The sequence below is a fragment of the Mobula birostris genome, chromosome 4 (genome assembly GCF_030028105.1).
Source record: "Mobula birostris isolate sMobBir1 chromosome 4, sMobBir1.hap1, whole genome shotgun sequence".
Taxonomy (NCBI): Eukaryota; Metazoa; Chordata; class Chondrichthyes; order Myliobatiformes; family Myliobatidae; genus Mobula; species Mobula birostris.
Genome location: NC_092373.1, coordinates 17,840,676 through 17,866,686, shown reverse-complemented (window position 1 = coordinate 17,866,686; position 26,011 = coordinate 17,840,676). Strand labels below are relative to the sequence as shown.

At 43.0% G+C, this 26,011-nt stretch overlaps 1 protein-coding gene across 4 annotated transcripts in view; it reads left to right on the top strand.

Moving 5' to 3' along the window:
* Positions 1-26,011, top strand: part of LOC140196181 (mediator of RNA polymerase II transcription subunit 12-like protein) — a 720,072-nt gene that overhangs the window by 495,744 nt on the left and 198,317 nt on the right. For all 4 annotated transcript variants that reach the window (XM_072254957.1, XM_072254955.1, XM_072254956.1 and 1 more), the window contains exons 17-19: positions 10,132-10,276; positions 12,778-12,896; positions 24,466-24,609. In XM_072254957.1, the coding sequence (XP_072111058.1) occupies positions 10,132-10,276; positions 12,778-12,896; positions 24,466-24,609 (408 nt within the window). The remainder of the gene's footprint in view (positions 1-10,131; positions 10,277-12,777; positions 12,897-24,465; positions 24,610-26,011) is intronic.

Here is a 26,011-nt window from a genome sequence, read left to right as displayed (position 1 = left end):
ATGATCCTAAACACAGCTCAAAATCCACAATGGACTACCTCAAGAGGCACAAGCTGAAGGTTTTGCCACGATCCTCACAGTCCCCTGACCTAAACAGCATTGAGAATCTGTGGATAGACCTCAAAAGAGCAGTGCGTGCAAGGTGGCCCAAGAATCTCACAGAAGTAGAAGCCTTTTCCAAGGAAGAATGGGTGAAAATCTCCCAAACAGGAATTGAAAGACTCTTAGCTGACTACAAAAAATGTTTACAAGCTGTGATACTTGCAAAAGGGGGTGTTACTAAGTACTGACCATGCAGGGTGCCCAAACTTTTGCTTCGGGCCCTTTTCCTTCTTTGTTATTTTGAAACTGTAAAAGATGGAAATAAAAAAGTAATCTTGCTTAAAATATTAAAGAAATGTGTCATCTTTAACTTTATGCCCTTTGGAAATCAGTTCATCTTTTACTGGCTTAGCTATTCACAGTAACAGAAATTTTGACCGGGGTGCCCAAACTTTTGCATGCCGCTGTATGCACAGCTGCAGCAGTCACCAAACTCACAGGGAACTGATTCATCATTCAGAACCCAGCAATTCACCAGCAACTTGTACTAGTTCACGATTCTTCTTCCTTCTCACAAGATACCAGCTGCCTGACAAATTTAGAATGCTGACCACTATAAAATCTTAACTGTATATTCAGGTCCAATGTAATGTCTAGCTATCGGTCAGTGGCCTACTTCTGATTGAGAGTTATAGTCAACCAAGTTGCAGTTTTAAAGTTGAATGAAGTTAAACGAAGTTTTTCAAAAATGCTCTCAGTGCTAATTAGCAGTATTACTGGGTTCCCAGCCCCAGTGTTATATGATCAGTCTGATGTTCACTCCATTAGACATTTGGTTTATTCACTCCCTGTTCTCAAAGGAAGACTGTTCTCATTGTTGGAGGTGTCTTTCTTTAGATACACTTTTAAACCAGCTACCTATCTTTCTCAGCCTGACACAGAACACGCACGCAAAATGCTGGAAGAACTCAGCAAGCCCGGCAGCATTTATAGAAAGGAATAAAGAGTCAATTTTTTCAGGCCAAGACCCTTCATCAGTATGTGCAGAAACTCTTGTGTTTCTGACCCAGAAGATCCCTTTCTGAAGAAGAAATTTGGAATTATTGCATGTATTCTGGGCAATATTTATCCTTTAGTCATCGAAACACAACTTACCAGGCCTACATCACAATGCTGTTTCCCAGAGCTTACCATCCACAAGTGGATTGCTGCAGTCTCTTCATTGCAAAGGCTGCTCTTCTAAGAAGCTCCCTTGGCTGTAAAAAGCTTCATTAGATCTCAAGAGGGAGTTAAAAATTGCTGCAGGAAATACTTCTTTTGTCCCTCTGTTCTTGAACTTGTGACCATTGATAATCATCTTTCTCAGGTGCACCATCTAAATAAAACCTTTATTAAAGCTCTCATTTGATTTGTGCTTAAAGTTCAGTTTTACTAAAGTTTCTATCTACTCACTGCTTAATCACTGAAATCCCACTCCTGGATGGGAATCTGCTGATTGCTGGCTTTGTTACTTCCTTTATGCTTTTATTTTATTCATTCAGACTTGTACTTATGAACCAACCACATTGATATGGTTCTGAATTGGCCAAAGATGTACACAGCTAGGTTGGTACTGCAGGCTGTTAAGTGAACTCTGCAGGTTATACTGTAACTTTATTGTCTCATGGTTACATTTTTTTTGCATCTACTTATTCTATTCAATCCTATTGTATTTCTTTACTTTCTTGTAGATAAAGCACTTTACAATTTATGGCAACCTGTCAAACTTCAGGTCTTGCCACTCAGGAATTGTGTTAACTTCATTTTGTATGGGTTGGATCATAACAACATTCAGGGGCCACTATATTTCATACTTCCTGTACCTAATAAAGTAGCCACTGAGTGTATATTTATGGCCTTTTGCTACTGTAGCCCGTCCACTTCAAGGTTCAAGAGTTCAAGAGGTGCATACAAACTTGATTTCAATGTTCAAAAGAAGTTTGTTTAGGTACATGGATGGCAAGGGTATGGAAGGCTATGGACCATGTGCAAGTTGATGCGATTAGGCAGCTTAAATTGTTTGACTGGGACTAGATGGGCCAAAGGTCCTGTTTCTGTGTGGTTCTTTTCAACGGCTCTATATTGTGCATTCAGAGATGCTCTTCTGCACACCACTGTTGTAACATGGGGTTATTTGAGTTGCTGTCACCTTCCTGTCAGCTGGAACCAACATAACCATTCTCCCCTGACCTCTCTCATTAACAAGGTGATTTTGCCCACCGAACTGCCAGTCACTAGATTTTTTTTGTCTTATGCACTATTCTCCATAAGCTCTAGAAAAAGTTGTCTAAGAAATTCCCAGGATATCAGCAGTTTCAAGGTACTCAGACCACCCCATCTGGCACCAGCAATCATTCCATGGTCTAAGCCACTTTGATCACATATCTTCCTCATTTTGATGTTTGGACTGAACAATGATTGAAACTATTGACCATGTCTGCATGCTTTTATGAATTGAATTGCTGCCACACGATTGGCTGATTAGATATTTCCAGATGTACATAAAGTGGCCACTGAGTATTATTTTGATAATAAATTGATTTGACATGAGTTTTATTTCTATTTTGATTCCCGGTATAGGATTTACCTCTGCATCGTTATCAACAGAAAGAGCTCCGATAATTTGTTGCATATGTTCCATTTTTAGCAAAATGCTGTGGCTATAATTTGATGATTTTTTTCTGAACATGAAGGAGATGAGACGTTTTCACAAGTGACGAACAAACTGCTGGAGGAACTCAACAAGTAGTGCAGCATCTGTAGGGTCAAAGAAATGGCTGACACTTCGTGTCTGGACCCTGCATTGGGATTCCAAAAATAAATGAAGGAAAAACGGAGTTTGCGGGAGGGAAGAGTTAGGCTGATGTTAAAGTGGGTTAAAGGTCGGCACAGTATTGTGAGCTGAGATACCTATATTGTGCTGTGCTGTTCAATGTTCATTTTCATGTCAAGAAGATGCATGTCAAGGTAGTATATAGTACCATTTTTGTAGTTGGTTCATAATTTTAAACTTTGGTTCATTAATTTAAAATTTGATTTTGGTCAACTTGGTATTAATATTGGTTTATAATTGTCATACATGCCAAGATACATTGAAAACCTGTCTTGCATACTGTTTATACAGATCAAATCAGTACACAGTGGACTAAGGTAGGAAAAGATATAATAGCAATGCAGAAAAATAAAAATAAAGTTCAAGATCATAAAGAGGTAGATTGTGAGGCTAACGGTCCATCTTATCATCCAAGAGGTCCAATCATGTGTCTCATTACTTCCTGCTGGGTCTCCTCCTCCCTTTTTTCCTACACCCATTCACTTCTTCTATCTGATTCTTACTTCTCCAGCCCTTGACCTTTCCCGCCCACACGGCTTCACCTATCACCTTCCAGCTAGCCTCTTTCCCCTCCCCTCAACTTTATTTTCCTGCATCTTTCCCCTTCCTGCTCAGTCCTGAAGGATGGCCTCAGCCCGAAACATTGACTGTTTTTCACTTCTATAGATGCTGCCTGACCTGCTGAGTTCCTCCAGCAGTTTGTGTTGCTTCTGATAACATTTTGGTAGAAGCTGACCTTTAGTCTGGTTTTACGTGCTTTCAGGGTTTTGTATCTTCTGTCCATTGCAAGGGGAGAGAAGAAAGAATGTCCAGGACAGTTCAGACATTAGTTCATCATGAAAGAGGAATGGCTATTACCAAATATATCTTGTTTGTACTCAATGTAGATTTCCGTTAGTAAGGAAGTTGAGCAAGAACGCACCTTCTCTCTTGCATAACAGTTAAAAAAGTGTGTCAGTCCTCTCAGTTGCTGAGTCTTTATTTATGCCCACAAGAAAATAAATCTTAGAGTAATATGTGGTTACATATACACTGAGTGACTACTTTATTAGTTATATCCTGCACCTGATAAAATGGCCACTGAGTGAATGTTTGTGGCACCTCTGCTGCTGTAGCCCATTCACTTCAAGGTATACACGAGGAAATCTGCAGATGCTGGAAATTCAAGCAACACACACAAAAAATGCAGTGAACGCAGCAGGCCAGGCAGCATCTATAGGAAGAGGTACAGTCGACGTTTCTCCTCGGCCCGAAACGTCGACTGTACCGCTTCCTATAGATGCTGCCTGGCCTGCTGCGTTCACCAGCATTTTTTGTGTGTGTCACTTCAAGTTACAATGTGTTGTTCATTCAGAGATGTTCTTTTGCACACCACTGTTGTAATGTGTGGTTATTTGAGATACAACTGCCTTCCTGACAACTTGAATCAGTCTAGCCATTCTCCTCTGACCTCTCTCATTAACAAGGTACTTTCACGCACAGAACTGCCGCTCACTGGATGTTTTCTTTTGTTTTTCACACCGTTCTCTGTAAACTCTAGAGGCTGATGCGTGTGAAAATCCGAGGAGATCAGTAGGTTCAAACCACCTAATATGACACCAGCAATCATTCCACGGTCACAAAAATGCTTAGAGCACATTTCTTCCACATTCTGATGTTTGGTCTGAACAACTGAACCTCCTGACCATGTCTGCATGCTTTTATGTATTGAGTTGCTTCTCCACGGTTGGCTGATTAGATATTTGCATTAACGAGCAGGTGTACCTAATAAAGTGACCACTGAGTGTTTGTACATTGATTATATATTAGATTATGAGGACACGCAGTCCTGTTTTATTGTCATTTAGTAATGCATGCATTAAGAAATGATACAATGTTTTTCCAGAATGATATCACAGAAACACATGACAAACCGACTTAAAAACTGACAAAAACCACGTAATTATAACACATAGTTACAACAGTGCAAAGCAATACCGTAATTTGATAAGAACAGACCATGGGCACAGTAAAAGTCTCAAAGTCTCTCGAAAGTCCCATCATCTCACGCAGGCAGTAAACCTCCAGCACCGCAAACTTGTCAATGCAGCATCCCGGAAGCATCCGACCACAGTCCGACTCCGAGTCCGTCCGAAAACTCCGAGCCTCCGACCAGCTCTCTGACACCGAGCACCATCTCTGCCAAGCGCTTCGACCCCAGTCCCGGCAACAGACAGTAGGCAAAGCCAAGGATTTGGGGCCTTCCCCTCCGGAGATTCTCGATCGCACAGTAGCAGCGGCAGCAAAGTAGGCATTTCAGAAGTTTCTCCAAATGTTCCTCTGTGCTTCTTCACGTCTGTCTCCATCAAATCAGGATTGTGCATGGCATCCTACTTCACAGATACAATATCATTCGGAACGGCGTGTGTGCTGCATCGCACCGCCAACTTCTCCTTCTTCCAACTATTTCCTTAACTATTTCCACATTTAGTTACCCCATGGTGGCAGCTTTGCAGCCATTTGCCAAGGTCCTGAGCTCTGGAATTCCTTCCCTAAATCCTTTGTGGGGTTTTATTATCTGTTCTGTCATCTCCCTGTGCTGCTTGGGGTCAGATTATGTTTGAAAAGTGCCCCCCCTTACTTTGAAGTTATGGAAAGGCACATTGTTCTTGGTAATAGATGGGTATCTATTAAGTTCAAATTTACTTTGAACTTAATAGATACCCAAACTCAAATATGGAGGGAGCCACACCCTGTTTATGATTAGTTATGTTACAACTATTACAATCAATAAGCAAAATAATTAAAGCGCAAACACGATAATTAAAGCTCTTGCATTCATTTAATTAGGCAAAAACATTGTAATAGATCTTTACAAAAATATTGAAGCGCACATTGTTTGAATATGAGTCAAAAGATGATCTATCAAGAAGGTCCACACTACTTATTTTAATTAGGGATTCAAAATGTAATTAGCCATGTGACAACTTCCATATACTGTATGCCGAACAGTGTTGGGATGATCAAATTGAGGTCTTTATTGCGAAGGTGGGGCTTGGTGGATGGATGAAACGAAGGGAAGGTGTTTCTACTGTAAGTGGGTGAAAAAAATGAAAGTGTAATTACTGATTAATAAGTTCAGTGATGGCATACTGCTCACCAAACAACAAGGGTCCCTGAATAAATAATGCTGTTATTTCAATGAAATTACCCTCATTTTTAGATCGCTCAACTTCACTTTTCTGTCTTGCACATCACTCATTTCTTCAGCAATCACATTAAGGCTCTGAGATATCTTTACAAACTTTCTGGGCTGTTAACTATTTCCAGATTTAATCACTCCATGGTGGCAGCTTTGCAACCATTTGCCAAGGTCCTGAGCTCTGGAATTCCTTCCCTAAATCCCTTGTGGGGCTTTATTATCTGTTCTGTCATCTCCCTGTGCTGCTTGGGGTCAGATTATGTTTGAAAAGTGCCCCCCCTTACTTTGAAGTTACGGAAAGGCACATTGTTGTTAGTAAATCATAGACCATGATCATCTATGTCATGTGAGACAGCACATGATGATGAATCATGGGATAATTTACAATGACCCATTTAACCTACTAACTGGTAGGTCTTTGGGATGTGGGAGGAAATCCATGTGCTCATGGGAAGGATGTACAAACTTTTTATAGACAGGACAGAATTGAACTCGGAACTCTGATACCCTGAGTTGCAAAACAGAAGTTTTGAATGCAAATCTTCACTGTAACTTGTTACATGTGGTAATGATAAGCCATTTTTTTTATTTTATTGAGATACAGCGTGGAGTAGGCCTTTCCAGCCCCCCAAGCTGTGTCGCCTTGTGGCCCCCGAGTTAACCGTAGCATAATCCCAGGAAAATTTACAATGACCAATTAAACTACCAACCAGTACGGCTCTGGACTGTGGGAAGAAACTGGAGCACCTGAAAGAACCTCACAAGGGTCATGGTTAGAATGTACAATCTCCTGACAGGCAGGGGCAGGAATTGAACCCAGGTCACTGGTATGTAAAGCATTGTGTTAACCACTACGTTACCATGCTGCCTCACAACTTAGTGTGCATGTGAAATCTACGGCAGCTGAGGAGAATAAAAAATGGAATTCATGTAGAGTTGGTGTAAGTGAGAACAAGATAGTTGGTACAGACCTGACCTGTTTCCATGTTTCATCTCACTATGAATAATTTTATTCAAGGGTCATATCAGAAGGAAGTATTTCTCTTCCCCTCCTATCCCACATCCCTTGCCAAGTTTTGAGCACGTCTAATTTCAAAAGAAGATGTGAAATTTTGCTGGGTGTCAAAATTCCCTCCTGTGGTGATCGGTCTTTCGGGAGTGAAAGTGGAAGCATTAAGAGTTGATCTATGGGTGGCTTTGTAAGGTGTTTGGAACTGGGTGAAGCCCCTGCCTCAGGCCATAAATGTCAGCTGGTGCTTAGACAGAGCGTCACCTGAGGACGATTACTTCAAGTTGCTCTCATGGTGTTTTGCTAAGCTGGGTGGTGGGGTGGAGATACGTTTCCACCAAAGGGTTGTAAGATGCTTCTTTCCTCTGCTAGCCTGCAGGTCACCCTTGGGAAAGGTGTAGCACCTGCTTAGCCCCCTGATCAGGGTCACATGATGCCATGGGAACAGCTGGTGCATATCACAATTCCTGGTTATGTAACCACTGACACCAGGCTAAGATTGTGCATGGCAATTTTTTTCCACAGAAATGGTTTGCCATTGCCTTCTTCTGGGCATTGTCTTTACAGTGGTTTCAGCATAGATTAGATGGGCCAAAGGTGCCTGTTTCTGTGCTGTACTTCTCTATGACTCTAACGCGGGTGACCCAAGCCATTATCAATACTCTTCAGAGTTGCCTGCTTGGCGTCAGTGGTCACATGACCAGGACTTGTGATTTGCACTGGCTGCTCATGTGACCATCCAGCACCTGCTCTCATGCCTTCACGTGATCCTGATCAGGGGGGCGGGGGCTAAGCTGATTCTACAGCATGCCCAAGGGTGGTCTGCAGGCTAGCAGAGGGAAAGAGTGCCTTATACACCTCCTTTAGCCGAATTGTATCTCCACCCCGGCACCCACTAAAGCTGATCTTATAAACTTTAGGTCCAGCTATTCAGACACTGGCTGCTTTGATCTCTGAGGAAATGTGGATGTAATTGAGCAATTGTCAGTGAACACCATATTTCTGGCTTTGTGCTGGAGGGTTGTTCACTGATAGAACAGCAGAAGATATTTGAACCCTAGGACACTGCATTGAAAACTCATGCAGGGTGCCTTGGGACTGGGATAATTCTTCACCACCATTAGTATCTTCCTCATTCAACCGATCAACTCTGAACCATCAAAGTCCTGATGAATGGTCTCTGTCTGAAATGTTGTCTTTTCATTCATTTCCATAGATGATCCTCTAGCATTTTGTATGTGTTATGCTTTATTTCCAACATCTGCAGAATTGTATGTATGTCAAACACTCTTGTGTTTAAAGTAATGGACACCACCCATTACTTAACTGATTGGTTGGATGGGAAGTAGTTGATTGGATCTCCCCTGTTTTTCAGTGAACAAGCTATTGATAGATAGATAGTTAGGTAGATATACTTTATAGATCCCGAGGGAAATTGGGTTTCGTTACAGCTGCACCAACCAAGAATAGAGCATAAATATAGCAATACAAAAACCACAATCAATCAAACAACAAAATGCCAACTATGCCAATGCTGCCTATTGCTGCCAATGTTCTACTTTGCTTGATAGACACCAATACTGGAGTACATGTTTTCAATACGACAGCCAATTTGATTCAAATTCTTATCGCTGCCAAATCAAATCCGCCTGGTTAATTCTATTTTTTTTTGGCGTGTGCATCTGCGTGCGTGCGTCCGTGCGTGTGCGATGTTGGCCGGACAATGTCTTTTTCATGCCTTTACAAGGCGCGGAGCGAGAGAGAGAGAGGGACTGTGTGGCGCGCCACTTGCTCATGGAGGTCTTAATGTTTTTTCTTAAGAATCAGTATCAGATTTATTATCACTCCTCACGCAGACACTTTGCAGAATTTTTCCCTTTATTTTACGCGGTCGAGTTGCGATCTCGACACTCAACCCGGCATGGATGGAAAGCGTAATCGGGAGCGGACCCGGCTGGGTTCGAACCCATGACGCTCCGCTCCAGAGACCGTCGCCGATGTCATTGCGCCACCAGCTGGCCCCGCCTGGTTAATTCTAAACACAAGTTTCTGCAAATGCTGGAAATTCAGAGTAAAACACAAAAACCCAGCAGATCAGGCAGCATCTATGGAAAGGAATAAACAGTCAATATTTCAGGCTGAGACCCTTAGTTAGGATTGGAAAGGAAGGGGGAAGCAGCTCAGTCAATTCCCTTTCCTATTCTGAAGTGTTGGTGCATGGCATCTTCCACTGCCATGATCAGCCACTCTCAGGTTAGAGCAGAAACACCTCATATTCCATCGGGCTAGCCTCCATCCAACCCGTTGGCATGAACATCGATTTCTCTAACTTACAGTAATTTTCCCCCTTCCCTCCCTCTTCCATTCCCCACTCGCGCTCCCTTCTTACCTCTGCCCTTCTCCTCACCTGCCTATCACCTCCCCTTTCTCCCTTGGTCCACTCTCCTCTCCTATCAGATTTAATCCCTTTCAAGTGGGGGTGGGGTTCTAGACTCTGTTAAAATTGCTCGTGGAGGTCTTTAATGTTTTTTCTTAAGAATCAGTATCAGATTTATTATCACAGGTGTTTGTTGTGAAAATCGTTGTTTTACTGCAGTAGTACAGTGCAATATGTAATAAAAAAAAGTACTATAAGTTACCAAAAGAATTTTTTTTAAATTGTGCAAAGTAATGAGGTGGTGTTCATGGGTTTATGAACTGTTCAGAAATCGGATGGCCTCTTATGGAATCTCAGCAGTTTTTGATAAGAAGTTGAAATTAAATAAAGATGTTTAAAGCAGTCCGGATGAAGGAACTTGTCCCAAAACATCGACTTTTTATTCCTCTCCAGAGATGTTGCCAGACCTGTTGAGTTCCTCCAGCATTTTGTGGGTGTTACTTTTGATTTCCAGCATCTGCAGAATCTCTTGTGCTATTTTTCAAAGCCTTGCCTTACTTGTCACATGTACATCAAAACATTGAAACACAATTGAACTAGAGAGTAACGTCTCCTGGATTTAGTTAATGTGTCCCTATCTTCAATTGCAGGATGAAACCTCAAGCCACGAGTGTAACCAGCGAATGATTCTTCTTTATGGTGTTGGGAAGCAGAGAGATGAAGCCCGGCACCAGCTGAAGAGGATTACCAAAGATATCCTGAAAATCCTGAACAAGAAAAGTACAGCAGAAACCGGTGAGTCAGAGACGGCAGCAACTTTCACTCTTGCTATTTTTATTTATTAGAAAAAAATTACCATTTGCAAGTACATGGAAACCACGGAAAAAAATTGCTGATGCTGGAAATTTGAAATATAAAAGCTGATAACACTTTGCAGGTCAGGCAGCCTCACTGGAAGGTCTAGTATTTTCAGTTCATCAGAACTGGGGAATGAGACTAGAACTAGGAGACATTGCCTCAAGATTCAGGGGAGAAGATTTAGGACAGAGATGAGGAGAAACTGTTTTTCCCAGAGAGTGGTGAATCTCTGGAATTCTCTGCCCAGGGAAGAAGTTGAGGCTTGTTCACTAAATATATTTAAGAAACAGTTAGATAGGTTTTTACATAGTAAGGGAATTAAGGGTTATGGGGAAAAGGCAGGTAGATGGAGCTGAGTTTACGGACAGATCAGCCATGAACTTATTGAATGGCAGGGCAGGCTTAATGGGCCGGATGGCCTACTCCTGCTCCGATTTCTTATGTTCTTATGTTCTTATTTCCAACCTTGTGGGGGATGGATAAAACAAAGGGAATATCTTTGATAGGGTAAGACCAAGATTGTGGAGTGATCCTGCTGTCCACAGGGCCTTCTGGCTGATAGGTTTAGTGAGGGGAAATTGAAAGGAGAGAAAGCAAATAGGAGTGTACAAAACAGTCAATCAGAGCTGCAACTAATCGGAAGGAGTTGAATTCAACACGTGCTCAGACTGAAGGAACAGAGCAGTGCCTCAGCTTACAGTGATCATCTTTGTAACCAAGCAAGAAGTAACAGATAAGAGTGGATGGAGAACGGAAGTGACAGGTATTCAGTGGGAACAATTTTATCTGCTGCGTTAGAAAGACCAAATTGATCTCGGTGCCCATTCTGTCGAGGGTTTCCACAGAACCAGCCTATTTATATTGAGCTTCCCGTTCCAATTAGACCTAACTCAAGCATGAGGAATACAATTTTGTCTTTCTTCTGAAGCCTTTGGGACTCGATGCTTATTTTTATATAGATACACAGCAAGGTAATAGCCCTTCCAACCTGATGACCCAAACCGCCAATTACACTCACTAGCTTTCTAACCTGCACGTCTTTGTAACATGGGAAGAAACCGGAGCATTCAGAGGAAACCCACGCAGTCACGTGGAGAACGTACAAACTCCTGGCAGACTGTGGTTGCTGGTGCTGTAATAGGGTTATGCTAACCACTAGGCTGCTGTGAATTCAACATTTTCAAGAAACTCACTTTCCCTGGTTGGTGGTGGGAGGTATTGAGGAAATATTGGAGTATGTGATCCACCAGTAATAACTCAATTCACTCTCCACAGACACTGCCTGATTTGCTGGACTTTTTCAGCATTTTGGGACTGATGCAGGATCTCTACCTGAAACAGTTACAAATCCTCTCCTCCCACAGATACTGCTTGGACCACTGATTACCTCCAGTGGATTGTCTTTTGCTCCAGATTCCAGCGTCTGCAGTCCATTGGGTCTCCGCTGCTTTCCTTTTGGTTTTGAGCTAAGCAGCAGATCGCAGCTGCATTATTCAAAGCTTTAAGAAGTACCTTTATTTGTTCTTTCCCTCTCTAACGCCCCCCATTATTTCTATAAAGCAGCTTGTACAATTAGTGACCATAGCCTCAATCGGATAGGATAAGATGGTGGCACAGAACCAGCGACCCGGGTTCAATATCCACCACTACCTATAAGGAGTTTGTACGTTTTCCCCGTGACCATGTAGGTTTCCTCTGAGTCCTCCGGTTTTCCCCCCACGGTCCAAAGAAGTACTGGTTGGTAGGTTAATTGGTCATTGTAAATTCTCCTGTGAATAAGCTAGGATTAAATCAGGGGATTGGTGGGCAGTGCAGCTCAAAGGGCCAGAAAAGCCTATTCTGTGCCGTATCTCAATCAATCAATCAATAAGATGATCCATAATACGATACTTAAAAGTTGCCTCCTATAGTGGCGGAGCCCAGGACCAGAGGACACAGACTCAGAATAGAGGGGCATCCCTTTAGAATGCAGATGAGGAGGAATTTCTTTAGCCAGAGAGTGGTGAATCTGTGGAATTCTTTGCCGCGGATGGCTGTGGAGGCCAAGTTATTGAGTATATTTAAAAAGGAGGTTGACAGGGTCTTGGATTAGTCAAGATCTTGAAAATTACATAAGAAGGCAGGAGAATGGGGTTGACATGATAATAAATCAGCCTTGATCGAATGGCAGAGCAGACTCGATGGGCTGAATGGCCTGATTCTACACATTGTATGTTTTATGGTCTTATCATCACCACTTGTCCCAATAATCCCCACGTACCCTCTGTACAACTTAAAGTAAGCTTGTTTTCTCATACTCCATGTTCATTTGAAGGGACCTGATGCTGAAACTTTACCTCTGTTTCTCTCTCCACAGATACAGCCTGAGCTGCTGATCGCTTCCAGCGTTTTCCTTGTATATTTTTTAATTAACCTTTCATCATCTTCTGTTTGTGCAGCTGGTGATGAAGGACAGAAATCAAAGAGGATCAAACAAGAAACCCCACTAACCCTAGAGACTATTTTTGCTAAACTTCAACAGCTCTCCTATTTTGACCAGCATCAGGTGACGTCTCAGGTGTGGAGATGTTTCTTTCTCTCCCATTGTTAGGTAGCATTAGTGCTGTGGTTTTAATTAGGCGATGGTCCACCATCGAGAAACTGGCTCAGAGCAGAGGATGATGGAGATGGGAGGTCATCAATGGCTGTTGCTCCGTTGGGAGCTGAGGGCCCAAGAAGAGGAAGTGTGTTGGTTTTACAGTGCAGTCGACAACTTACTAGTCCTAACCTGCATGCCTTTGGAATATGGGAGGAAACTGGAGCACCTGGAGGAAACCCAGGTAGATATGGGGAGAACATATAAACTCCTTGCAGCAGCAGCAGGAATTGAGCCCCGATTGCTGATCTCTGGCATTGTAAAATGTTGCGCTAACCACTATGCTACCAGGCTTTCTGCCCAGCTTGTCCATGCCAACCAAGATGCCCATCTAACCGCATTCTATTTGCCCTTGTTTGATCCATAACCCTCCAGACTTTTCCTCTTAATGTAGATGGCCACACGTCTTTTAAATGTTGTCAATAGAACGTAGAAAAGTACAGCCCTGTACAGGCCTTTTGGCCCACGTTGCTGTGCTGATCTTTTAACCTGCTACAAGAGCAATCTGATACTTTCCTCCCACATAGCCCCCCCCCCCCATGATCGTTCATCCATGTACCTATCCAATAGTCCATTAAATGTTCTTAATGTATCTGCCAGCATCACAACCCCGGCATTGTATTCGATGCACTCACCACTCTGTATGAAAACCTACCTCTGACATCCATCCTATACTTTCCTATAATCACCTTAAAATTATGTCCTCTCATTTAGTCACTGCCACCCTTGGAAAATGGTGCTGGCTGTCCATTCGATCTGTACCTCCTGGTATCTTATACACCTCCGTCAAGTCACCTCTCATCCTCCTTCACTCCAAAGAGAAAACCCTTAGATGTTGTTATTAGACTTGCCTCAGCCACTTGCTCTGAGAGCCCATCCTATCCATGCAGCACCCTCTTCATGAAGAAGTTGCCCCTCAGATCCCCCTTAAAGTTTTCCCTTCTCCCAAAACTTGCCGTCTAGTTTTCTATTCCTGTGTGCATTCACTCTAGCTACACCCCTCAGAATTTTATACACTTTTATAATGTTGCCCCTCTGACTCCAGTGCTCCAAAGAACACCAGGAAGCTTTGACGTTAACAAAAGGAAGTTTAACATTTGTTTAAAAGGAGAGCTTCATGGGTATTTGGGCTCATTCCAGCAGTGGGAGCAGAGTACAGCGAATTAAGGAAAAATACAAAAAGGACAAGTGGGGTGGCTATTGTTGGGAGTAGACCAGTGGTGAGAGGGGGAGTGTCAGGCGTTGGCTCCAAGGGGGCTCCAGCTTCAAAGAGGCATTGGCTCTGGGTAAGTTTCTGTTGAGGTCTCCCTTTTTTTTCTCTCACTATAGCTAGTGTAGTAAATGGCCACTGCGTGTTCTTTATGCTGGATGCTGGAGTCCTGGGAGATCCAGAGTCTCCCAGGGAACTATATCTGCGTGAAGTGCATCCAGCTGCAGCTTCTTGAAGACCTTCGGCTTGTACGGGAGAGTTAATTGATCAGATTTACCGGGAAGTAGTCACCCCGAAGTCGCAGGAGGCGAGTAGCTGGGCGACTGTCAGGAGAAATGGAAATGTGAATAGGCAGTTAGCGCAGAGCACTCCTGTTGCCATTCCACTCAATAATAAGGATAACCTCATGGTAATAATAAGGATAACCTCATGGAGAGCAAGTTACTAGAACTGAGCATGGGTCTCTGGTGCGCAAGGGGAAGAGGGAAAAGAGGGGAGCGGAAGTGATAGGGGAGTCAGTAGTCAGAGGAACAGACAGGAGATTCTGTGGACGTGGACAGGACACCCAGATGGTATGTTGTCTCCCAGGTGCCAGGGTCAGGGACATCCTGGATCGCGTCCACAGCATTTTAGAGAGGGAGGGAGAGCAGCCAGTTGGCTTGGTACATATTGGTACCGAAGACATAGGAAGGAAAAGCAATGAGGACCTGAAGAGAGAATTTGGAGAGCTAGGCAGAGAGCTGAGGAGCGGGACCTCCAGGGTGCTAAGTTCTGGATTGCTCCCTGAGTCACGCACCAGTGAGGGTAGAAACAGGATGATTTGGCAGATAAGTGCATGACTGAGAAGCTGGTGCAGGGGGCAGGGCTTCAGGTTCCTGGATCATTGGGATCTCTTCTGGGGGAGGTATGACCTGTACAAAAGTGATGGGTTGCACCTGAACCCAAGAGATACCAAAATTCTTGTGGGCAGGTTTGTTGGAGCTGTTGAGGAGGTCTTAATCTAATTTAGTGGGTGGGGGGGGGGTTGTTGGAAACCGGAGTGAAGGGGCTTAGGGTAGAACAGATGGTAAGAAAGCAAAGATAGAGTGCAGTCTGACTGTCAGGAAGGGCAGGCAGATGATCAGACAAAATTGCAGCCAGCAAGGTGAGTATCTGTGCATTAGGGATGCAGAATCAAAAAGGGTAGCAATGTGTTATTTCTCAATGCACAGAGTATAAGAAGTAAGCTGGATGATCTTGCTGCACATTTACAGATTATCGGGTATGATGTTGTGGCCATCACTGAATCATGGCTGAAGGGTGGTTGTAGTTGGGAGCTGAATGTCCAAGGCTACATGTTCTATCAGAAGGATAGGAGTGTGGCTCTGCTGGTAAAAAATTGGCTTCAAATCATTAGAAAGATGTGACGTAGGATCAGAAGATGCTGAATCCTTGTGGGTTGAGTTAAGAAACTTCAAGGCAAAATGGACCCTGATGGCAGTTGTATACAGGCCTCCCAACAGCTGCTGGGATGTGGACCACAGATTAAAAAAGGAAATCGAAAAGGAGTGTCAAAAGGCAATGTTATGATAGTCTTGGGAGATTTCAACATGCAGGACGATTGGGAAAATCAGGTTGGTAATAGACCTCGAGAGAGTGGTTTTGTTGAAAGCCTACAAGATGGGTTTTTAGACAATTTGTTGTTGAGCATTCTAGGCAAACAGCTATACTGGTATGAGTGATATATATTGAACTGGAGACAGTTAGGGAGCTTAAGATAAAGGAACCCTGAGGAGGCAGCACAATATGATTGAGTTCAACTTGAAATTTGATAAGGAGAAAGTAAAGTCTGACATAGCAGTATTTCAGTGGAGTAAAGGAAATTAGAGTGGTATGAGAGAGGAGATGGCCAAAGTTCATTGAAAGGACATGCTGGCAGGGATGACAGCAGAGCAGCAATGACGTGAGTTTCTGGGAAAATTGAGGAAGGTGCAGGATAGATGTATTCCAGAAATGAAGAAATACTCAAATGGCAAATCGTATGACTGTGGCTGACAAGGAAAATCAAAACTATTGTAAAAACAAAAGAGAGGGCATACAAAAAGCAAAAACTAGCAGGAAGATAGAGGATTGGGAAGCATTTAAAAACCTACAGAGAGCAACTAAAAGAATGATTAGGAGGGAAAAGATGAAATATGAAAGCAAGCTAACAAACAATATCAAAGTGGATAGTAAAAGCTTTTACAAGTATATAAAAATAAAAGAGAGATGAGAGTGGATATAGTACCCCCGGAAAATGAAGCCAAAGAAATAATACCTTTGGGACAAGGCGATGGCGGGTGAACTAAATGAGTACTTTGCGTTAGCTGTCATTGTAAAAGACACAAGCAGTGTGCCAGATGTTGAAGGGTGTGATGGGGGAGAAGAGAGTGCAGTTACTATTACAAGGGAGAAGATGCTCAAGAAGCTGAAAGACATAAGGGTACATAAGTCACCCAGACCAGATCAACCCTAAGGTTCTGAAAGAGGTAGAGATAGAGATTGTGGAGGCATTAGTAATGATCTTTCAAAAATTGTTGGACTCTGGTATGGTTCTGGAGGACTGGAAAATTGCAAATGTCACTCCACTCTTTAAAAAAAGAGGGAGGCAGCAGAAAGGAACGGAGAGACTTGTTAGCCCAACCTCAGTGTTTGGGAAAATGTTGGAGTCAATTGCTAAGGATGAGGCTATGGAGTACTTGGTGACAAAGGACAAGAAACGACAAAGTCAGCATGGTTTTCTTAAGGGAAAATCTTGCCTGACGAACCTGTTGGAATTCTTTGAGGAGATTACAAGTAGGATAGATAAAGGATGTAGTGGATGTTGTATATTTGGACTTTTAAAAGGCCTTTGACAAGATGCCACACATGAGGCTGCTTACCAAGTTAAGAGCCCATAGTAAACAGGAAAGTTACTGACATGGTTAGAGTATTGGCTGATTGGTAGGAGGCAGCTAGTGGGAATAAAAGAATCCTTTCTGGTTGGTTGCCAGGGACTAGTGGTGTTCTGCAGGGATCACTGTTGAGACCGCTTCTTTTTATGCTGTATATAAATGATTTAGATGATGAAATAGATGGCTTTGTTGCCGAGTTTGCAGATGATACAAAGATTGGTGGAGGGACATGTAGTGCTGTGGAAACAGGTAGGCTGCAGAAGGACTTAGACAGATTAGGGCAATGGGCAAGAAAGTGGCAAATGAAATACAGTGTTGGAAAATGCAGGGTCATGCTCTTTGGTAGTAGAAATAAATGTGCAGACTATTTTCTAAATGGGCATAAAATGCAAAAATCTGTGATGCAGAAGGACTTGGGAGTTCTTGTGCAGAACACCCTAAAGGTTAACTTGCAGGAAAGCAAATGCAATGTTAGCTTTCATTTCAAAAGGTGTAGAATACAAGAGCAGTGATGTGATGGTGGGGCTTTTTAAGACACTGGTGAGGTCTCACCTTGAGTATTGTGAACAGTTTTGGGCTCCTTATCTAAGAAAAGATATGCTGGCATTGGAGAGGTTTCAGAGGAGATTCACAAGGATGATTCTGGGAATGAAAGAGTTATCATATGAGGAATTTTTAATGGCTCTGAGTCTGTACTCACTGGAATTTAGAAGGATGAGGAGGGGATCTCATTGAAACTTTGGAATATTGAAAGGCCTAGTCAGAGTAGATGTGGAAAGGGTGTTCCCCATGGTGGGTGAGTCTAGGACAAGAGGGTACAGCCTCAGGATAGTGGGACGTTCATTTAAAACAGAGATGTGGAGGAATTTCTTTAGCCAGATGGTGCTGAATGTGTGGAATTTGTTACCAGAGGCAGCTGTGGAGCCCAGGTCATTGGGTGTATTTAACGCAGAGCTTGATAAGTTCTTGATTGGACGTGGCATCAATGCTTATGTGGAGAAGGCTGGGGAGTGGGGTTGAGAAAGGGAAAAAAGGATCAACCCTGACAGTATGGTGGAGCAGACTTGATGGGTCAAATGGCCTAATTCTACTCCCATGTCTTATGGTCGTATGGTCTTATGATGGGAAGCTTTTAGTGATTCTCTTTATGCTGGTAGACCTTGGACCCTACCCCTACCACTCATTCACCACTCCTCCTCTGCATGTCCCTCTGCCCCAGTCTTCACTCTGCACCAGAACCACACCATCAAGGCCATTTTCTCTTCTCACTGCTCCTATTGAGAACGAATACTGCTCCTATAGGTACGAAGTCTTAGGTCCCATTCCATCAGGCTCAAGAACAGTGATTACCCTTCAACCATCAGGCTTCTGAACTGGCGTGGAGAACTTCTGTCACCTGAACTCTGAACTGTTTCCACAATCTATGGACACATTTTTCAGGACTCTACAACTCACGTTCTCAGTAGTATTTATTTATTCGTTCATTCATCTATTTTTCTACTGTTTCGTTGATTAATTGTTTTATTTTTGTATTTGCATTTTGTCATATTTTGCATATTGGTTGTTAGTCAGTCTTTGTGTATAGCTTTTCATTGATTCTATTGCATTTCTTTGTTCTACACTAAATGCCTGCAAGAAATTGAAGCTCAGAGTAGTATATAATGACATGCACAAGTTTTGATAATAAATATACTTTGAACTTCTGCTGCCTTCAGCCTTCCTGGTGTTAGAGTTGGTGAGATTAAGAGGTGTGGGCAAGTAACTGCTTTCCACTGGGTGACTGGAACACTACAGGGGCCACAAAGGCAAGACTGTGTTACAGCTTGGAGCATCAGAATTCAATGTTCAATCCTGCCATCCTCTATAAGGAGTCTGTATCCTGTGGAATGCGTGGATTTTCTCCAGGTGCTCTGGTTTCCTCCCGCAGTCTAAAGACACGGATTAGTAGGTTAATTGGTTGTTGTAAATTGTCCTGTGGTTGAGCTAGGGTTAATTTGGGGTTGCAGAGCAGCATGGCTCAAAAGGCTGAAGGGGCCTATTCTGAGCTGAATCTCAATAAATAAATAAAGGATGTAATTGTTATCGGTTTTCACCTCATAGAACAGCTCAATGCTGAAATCCAGTCACATCTTCTGTCAAAATCCTTAACTAAGAAAGGATGTGCTAACACTGGAGAGGATTTAAAGGAGGTTCATGAAAATGATACCAGGATTGAAAGGCTTGTCATATGAGGCAGGTTTGACGACTCTGGGCCTGTACTCACTGAAATTCAGAAGAATAAGTGGGGATCTCATTGAAACCTATCTGATGTTTAAGGGGCTCGATAGAGTAGATATAGATAGGATGTTTCCTATTGTTGGGGAGTCCTGATCCAGGGCATACTGCCTCAGAATTGAGGGACGTCCATTTAGAACAGAGATGAGGAGGAATTTCTTCAGTCGGAGAGTATTGACTGTTTAGAATTTGTTGCGACAAGTGGCTGTGGAGCCAAGTCAATGGGTATATTTAAGGCAGAGATTGATAGATTCTTGATTCGTCGGGGTATGAAGGGTCACGGGGAGATGGCAGGAGATTGGTAATGGATCAGCCATGAAGAAATGGCAGAGCGGACTTGATGGGTCAAATGGCCGAATTTTGCTCCTATATCTTAAGGTCTTATAATCTAAAAATAAAACCATGTTTTTTTGTAAACCCCTGTTGGTATTGGTATTGTTTTATCATGGTCACATGTACTAAGATGCAGTGAAAAGCTTACTTTGCTTGCCATCCAGCCAAACGTGTCCAATGTAAGCACTTACAAGTAGTAAATAGGTAGACAAAGTACAGAGTTAAGAGCTATGGGGAAGTGCAGTGGGGCATGACGAGGTAGATCGGGAAATCAAGAGTTGAAGATTGTGATGACCGTGGCATAGAAGCTCTGTGTAAGCCTGGTGGTAGGAATTCTCAAGCTTGTTCTCAGTGGAACAAGCTTGGTGGGTAGAGAGAATGCCTGTGATGGGGAGACTCTGGGACCAGAGGGCAGAGCACAGCCTCAGAATAGAAGAAAGTCCCATTAGAACAGAAATGACAAGGAATTTCTTTAACCAGGGAGTGGTGAATCTGTGGAATTCATTACCAGAGATGGCTGTGGAGGCCAAGTGATTGGTTATATTTAAAACAGATGTTCATTTGATTAGTATGGGTGTCAAATGTTACTAGGAGAATGTAGCTGACTGATATAAGAAATCAGCCATGATGCGATGGTGGAGCAGAATCGATGGGCCCAATGGCCTAATTCTGCTGAAATGTCGTACGGTGGGGTCTTTGATTATCTGCTTGCTTTTCCAAGGCAGCAAGAGATACGTACAGAGGGGAGGCTATGTTTTCTGATGTGCTGAGCTCTGTGCAGTTTCTTGATGCAATTCATATCCTCTAAATTATTAAGAGGGATCTTGTGCACTCAATTTCACTTCCTTTATTAAAACTGGTGACCACAGCTGCTGTTGGTGATGATCACACATCATGCAGCAGCTCAGAGCTATATCTTGAAGGATTATACTGCAATTCCTGCATGACAGTCTCCTCCCTCTTTGCTGTATAAAAAAAAATCCACCTCAGTTGAATAATGATAAAGTATCAGATAGTTTTTGTTCAAGTAATCACATTTCCTGTGGAGATGTTATTTATTTATTTAGCTGCAGCACGGGATAGGCCCTCCCACACCTTGATCCAAGTCGCCCAGCAATCTCCTGCTTTAATCCGAGTTTAAGGGACAATTTATAATAGCCAATTAACCTACCAACTGGCACTGTAGGAGGAGACTGCAGCATCCGGAGGAAACCCACGCTGTCACTGGGAGAATGCACAACCCCCTTACGGGCAGCAGTGGGAATTGAACTCTTGTCATCTGCACTGTAAAGCGTTGTGCTACTACTGAAGGAATTACTGCAAACCAGGCCTCACGTTAAATAATTTGAATTAGGTTCACATTAGTTATCCTATACACTGGGCTGCAGTGAAATACCTTGCTTGCGTGAAGCTCACAGACTAAGCAGTGTACGTTACAACAATAAATGTAACATTAAATATAGTGATGAGTGATAAACAGCTGAATGGTGCAAAGATCTACCATCAGATTCCTGAATGGACAATGAGGCAACACATGAACATTATTAGTCATAATTACCTCATTATATTATTTTGTTCTCTTACACAGTCAGTCTTAGGCAATGCCAGCACCATTGGGATGATGATAAGGCATCCGTTAGTCTTGCAAGACCATGGATCTGCGCCTGGAAGGTCTTCACTCTCCAGGGCGCAGGCCTGGGCAAGGTTGTTTGGAAGACCAGCAGTTGTCCATGGTGCAAGTCTCCCCTCTCCACGACACCAATGTTGTCCAAGGGAAGGGCATTAATCACAGAGCAATGTGTGATTAAGTGCCTTGCTCAAGGACACAGCACGTTGCCTCGGCTGGGGCTCGAACTCACGACCTTCAGGTCGCTAGTCCAATGCCTTAACCACTTGGCCACATGCCCACACTGCAGCTATCATATACATAACACTTTTTATAGTGTACCCAAAGGTCATTTGGTATTCCTGAAGATTTGAGACTGAGCCACACAGGTGACATTAGACCAGATAGAAACATAGAAACAGAGAAAACCTACAGCAAAATACAGGCCCTTCGGCCCACAAAGCTGTGCTGAACATGTCCCTCCCTTAGAACTACCTAGGCTTTATCCATAGCCCTCTATTTTTCTAAGCTCCATGTAGCCAACCAGGAGTCTCTTAAAACAGGGGCCCCCAACCTTTTTTGCACTGCAGACCGGTTTAATCACGACCAGAATATAGGTGATAAGTGGCAAATACACTCAATTTCGTTTCTAAAAGGGTGTATCTAACGAATTTAATATTAAACACACAGCGCATATTTTCCTTGCATGGATATAGCGATGTCAATTATCAGGGGAGCTTGAAGTAAGTGTTAACGAACTTCCAATAGAAGTGGTAGAGGCAGGTTCGATATTATCATTTAAAGAAAAATTGGATAGGTATATGGGCAGGAAAGGAATGGAGGGTTATGGGCTGAGTGCAGGTCAGTGGGACTAGGTGAGAGTAGCGTTCGGCACGGACTAGAAGGGCAGAGATGGCCTGTTTCCGTGCTGTAATTGTTATATGGTTATATGTCACATAAGTCAATAGCATCATAACATTTTAAGTAACGTTTGGATATTAAACACACAGCACATATTTTCCCTGTATGAACATATAAAATCATTGCAACACACCAATATTGCTGAATCAGTGGGAGCCCTGGGCTGAATACTTGTCCCCTGCAACAAGACGGTGCTATCGAGGGGTGATGGGAGACAGTGATACTCGAAGGGGGTTCCTTATGTCCAGTCTATTCCGCAATTTAGTTTTCGTTGCATTCATTGCAGAAAACTCCGCTTCGCAGAGATATGATGTTGGAAATGGAAGCAAGGTCTTCAGTGCTTTCGTAGCTGTCTCAGCATATTTAGCCTTGACTTTGATCCAGAATGATGGCAGAGCTGTTATGTCCAACATACTTTTCAGCCCATCATCATTTGCAAGTTCGAGGAGTTGATCTCCCTCCTGTGCTGACATGGATGACGTGTGGGTAGTGACCTCGCATGCGTAATGGCTCAGCAGTGGGCGTGACAGGGAATGAGGAAAGGTGCAGCTGACTCATATCGCCAAATCATTTCGTTTCCTCGCGGCCTGTTAGCACATGCCTTGCAGCCCGGAACCGGTCTGCGGCCCGGTGGTTGGGGACTGCTGCTTTAGATAGACACACAGAGGAAAGAAAAAAATCAATTCAAGTTTAGCTGTCGTTCAACCGTACGTGAATACGCATGAATACAACCAAATGAGACAGTGTTACTCCAGGGCCAAGATGCAGAACACGTTGCCAACAGTCATGCTCAGCACAAAGCACACATAGCACATACAAAGATAGCAAGAACATAAAGTAAGGTACAGCCACGCAATAAAATAGTCCAGACCCAAACCATCAATGCCGCAGAAATCTGCAGTCAACCACAGTAGAGCTTGTTTGTGGGAGGGAAGGGTTATTGTTATGTTTTCTGACTTCAAACTGTTAAACTAATTCAAAGGAAAACAAGACAGCCTGGAATGCGAGTCTAACTTTGTACGTTGTTTTAAGCGAGTTGCACATATATTACACGTTAGTGTGATGCAATTCATGTATTTATACATATAACCTGTAATAAATTATTTAGAGAGCAAGAACGCTTACTCAATATATTTACAATATTACTCAAGTACAACTAAAATATTAAATACAAGTTATATTGATCCTGGAGTAGGTTAAAAGATTGTCACAACATGATGGACTGAAGGGCCTGTACTGAAAGTGCTGAACCCTTTTATGTCTGTATGTTCTGTGCTTTACAGTAAAAGTTCTCTGCTTGAAGATTCAGAGAATGACTTTAATAATGTGCATTTTGTTGAGATTGGGTTACTGAAATGTGGCACCTAGCTTCAGGTTACCCGTCTGGGTGATAAATATAAAGCACTTCAGTTCACTGCCCCTGTTGCTGTCTGTGTTCACTTCAGTTTGTGTTAAACTTTCATGAAGAATGTGAATGACCTGCTCTTGCAAAGGTTCCAGCACACCCAGTTGTAGATACTGGAGGTCTTAAATAATGGGACGATTCTGAAGGACTTAGATTAACCAGTGCTGAAAACATTGTTTTGTGCTGAAATTCAAGTTGAAGTTTATTGTCATTCAAGCATACACATGTACACAGCTAAACGAAACCTCATTCCTCCTGGGCCAAGGTGTAAAACACAGCATATATAGTTACGATATAGCAAATACAGTCACAAAATTATAATTAGCACAGGTCTCTGAGTGGCATGGCCTGAATATTGTCAGGTTGACATAAAGTGCGAGGTGCATGTTTGTGTAAGACAGTATAATGTTCTGGACACGATTGTAATAAAACAAGCAGTCATCTAAATGTGGGAAACAGCAGCAATAACATGAAAAGTGACTAGGGCAGGATGAGAGTGAGTTGGGGAGTTGGGGAGTTGGGGTCGTGGTGGTAGGGCATTCAGACTGTGTGTATGGGTGCTGGGGGGGCAGCAGGGTGTTAAGAAGTCTAACAGCCTGGGGGAAGAAGCCGTTACCCAGCCTGACAGTTCTGTTTCTATTTCTGTGGTATCGTGTGCCCGATAGTAGGAGGTCAAAGAGATTGTGGGAAGGATGGGAAGGGTCCTTGGCAATGCTAGAGGCACTGCATATGCACTGTTTCTGATATATACCCTGAATTTCTAACTCCTGTTTCTAATTCCTAACTCTTGCTAGGATACCACACTGTATTCATTTCTAATATTCTTACAGATTTCCAGTAATGTCCTGGAACAAATCACAAGCTTTGCCTCAGGAACTTCTTACCATCTGCCTTTGGCTCATCACATCCAGCTTATTTTCGATATGATGGAGTGTGCCCTTAACATCAACGGTCTAATAGACTTTGCTATCCAGGTAAGCTTGCAATCTGGATTGTTCAGGCGATAAACCAGGGATTTATGATGAAGTGGTTTCACTCTGGGAGAATCTTGGGGCACCACGGTAGAGTAGCGATTGGCGCACCGCTTTACAGCAAACACTGATTGGGGTTTGATTTTCGCCGCTGTCCGTAAGGAATTTGTATCCTCTCCCTGTGACTGCTTGGGCTTCCTCCAGGTGCTCGGGTTTCCTCCCACAGTCCGAAGATCTGCAGGTTATGGTGAGTGAGCTGTAGGCATGCTGTGCTGGTGCTGGAAGAGTTGTGACATTTGTAGGCTGTCAGCATGATTTGATTTGATGCAAACAGCACATTTCATTGTATGTGACAAATAAACCTAGGTTAATCTCTGTCATTTCACCAGAGCACTTCATGTGAAGTACTTCTGTTCAATCTCTCCACTGTTGTATTGCAGGGAGTAGAACATGTAATCTGCACACTTATGGAACATCTCTGACCTATAATGATAATACCATAAGCACATAAGATATAAGAGCTGACTTGGGCCATTTGGCCCATCGAGACTGCTCCATTTATTATCCCTGTCAACGGCATTCTTCTACCTTCTCCCCGTAACCTCTGATGCCCTGACTAATCAAGAACCTATCAACCTCCACTTTAAGTATACTCAATAACTTGTCCTCCACAGCCCTCTGTGGTGATGAAATCCCCAGATTCACCACCCTCTGGCTAAGGAGATTCCTCTTCATCTCTGTTCTGAGTGGACTCCCCTCTATTCTGAGGCTGTTCTCTCTGGTCCTGGACTCCACCACTGTAGGAAACATCCTCTCCACATTCACTCTATCTAGGCCTTTCAATATTTAGGTTTGTTTTCTCTGTTTTACATGACATGGATTATTGATTTGCATCAATAAAGCAATGCAAGGACATAAACTTAGTGGCCACTTTATGAGGTCCCTCCTGCCGTTGAGTGTATGTTCGTGGTGATTTGCTGCTGTAGTCCATCCACTTCAAGGATCGATGTGTTGCGCTTTCAGAGATGCGCTTCTGCACACCACTGTTGTAACACAGTGTTATTTGAGTTACTGGCACCTTCCTCTCAGCTTGAACCCATCAGGCCATTTTCCTCTGACCTCTCTCATTAATAAGGTGTTTTCACCTGCAGAACTACCAGCTACTGGATGTTATTTTGTTTTTCGCAGCATTCTCTGTAAACACTAGAAACTGTTGTGTGTGAAAATCCCAGAAGATTAGCAGTTTCTGAGATACTCAAGCTACCCTGTCTGGCACCAACAATTATGGTCAAAGTCACTTAGATCACATTTATTCCCCATTCTGATGTCTAATCTGAACAACAATTGAACCTCTTCACCATGTCTGCCTGTGTTTATGCTTCAAGTTGCTGCCACATGATTGGCT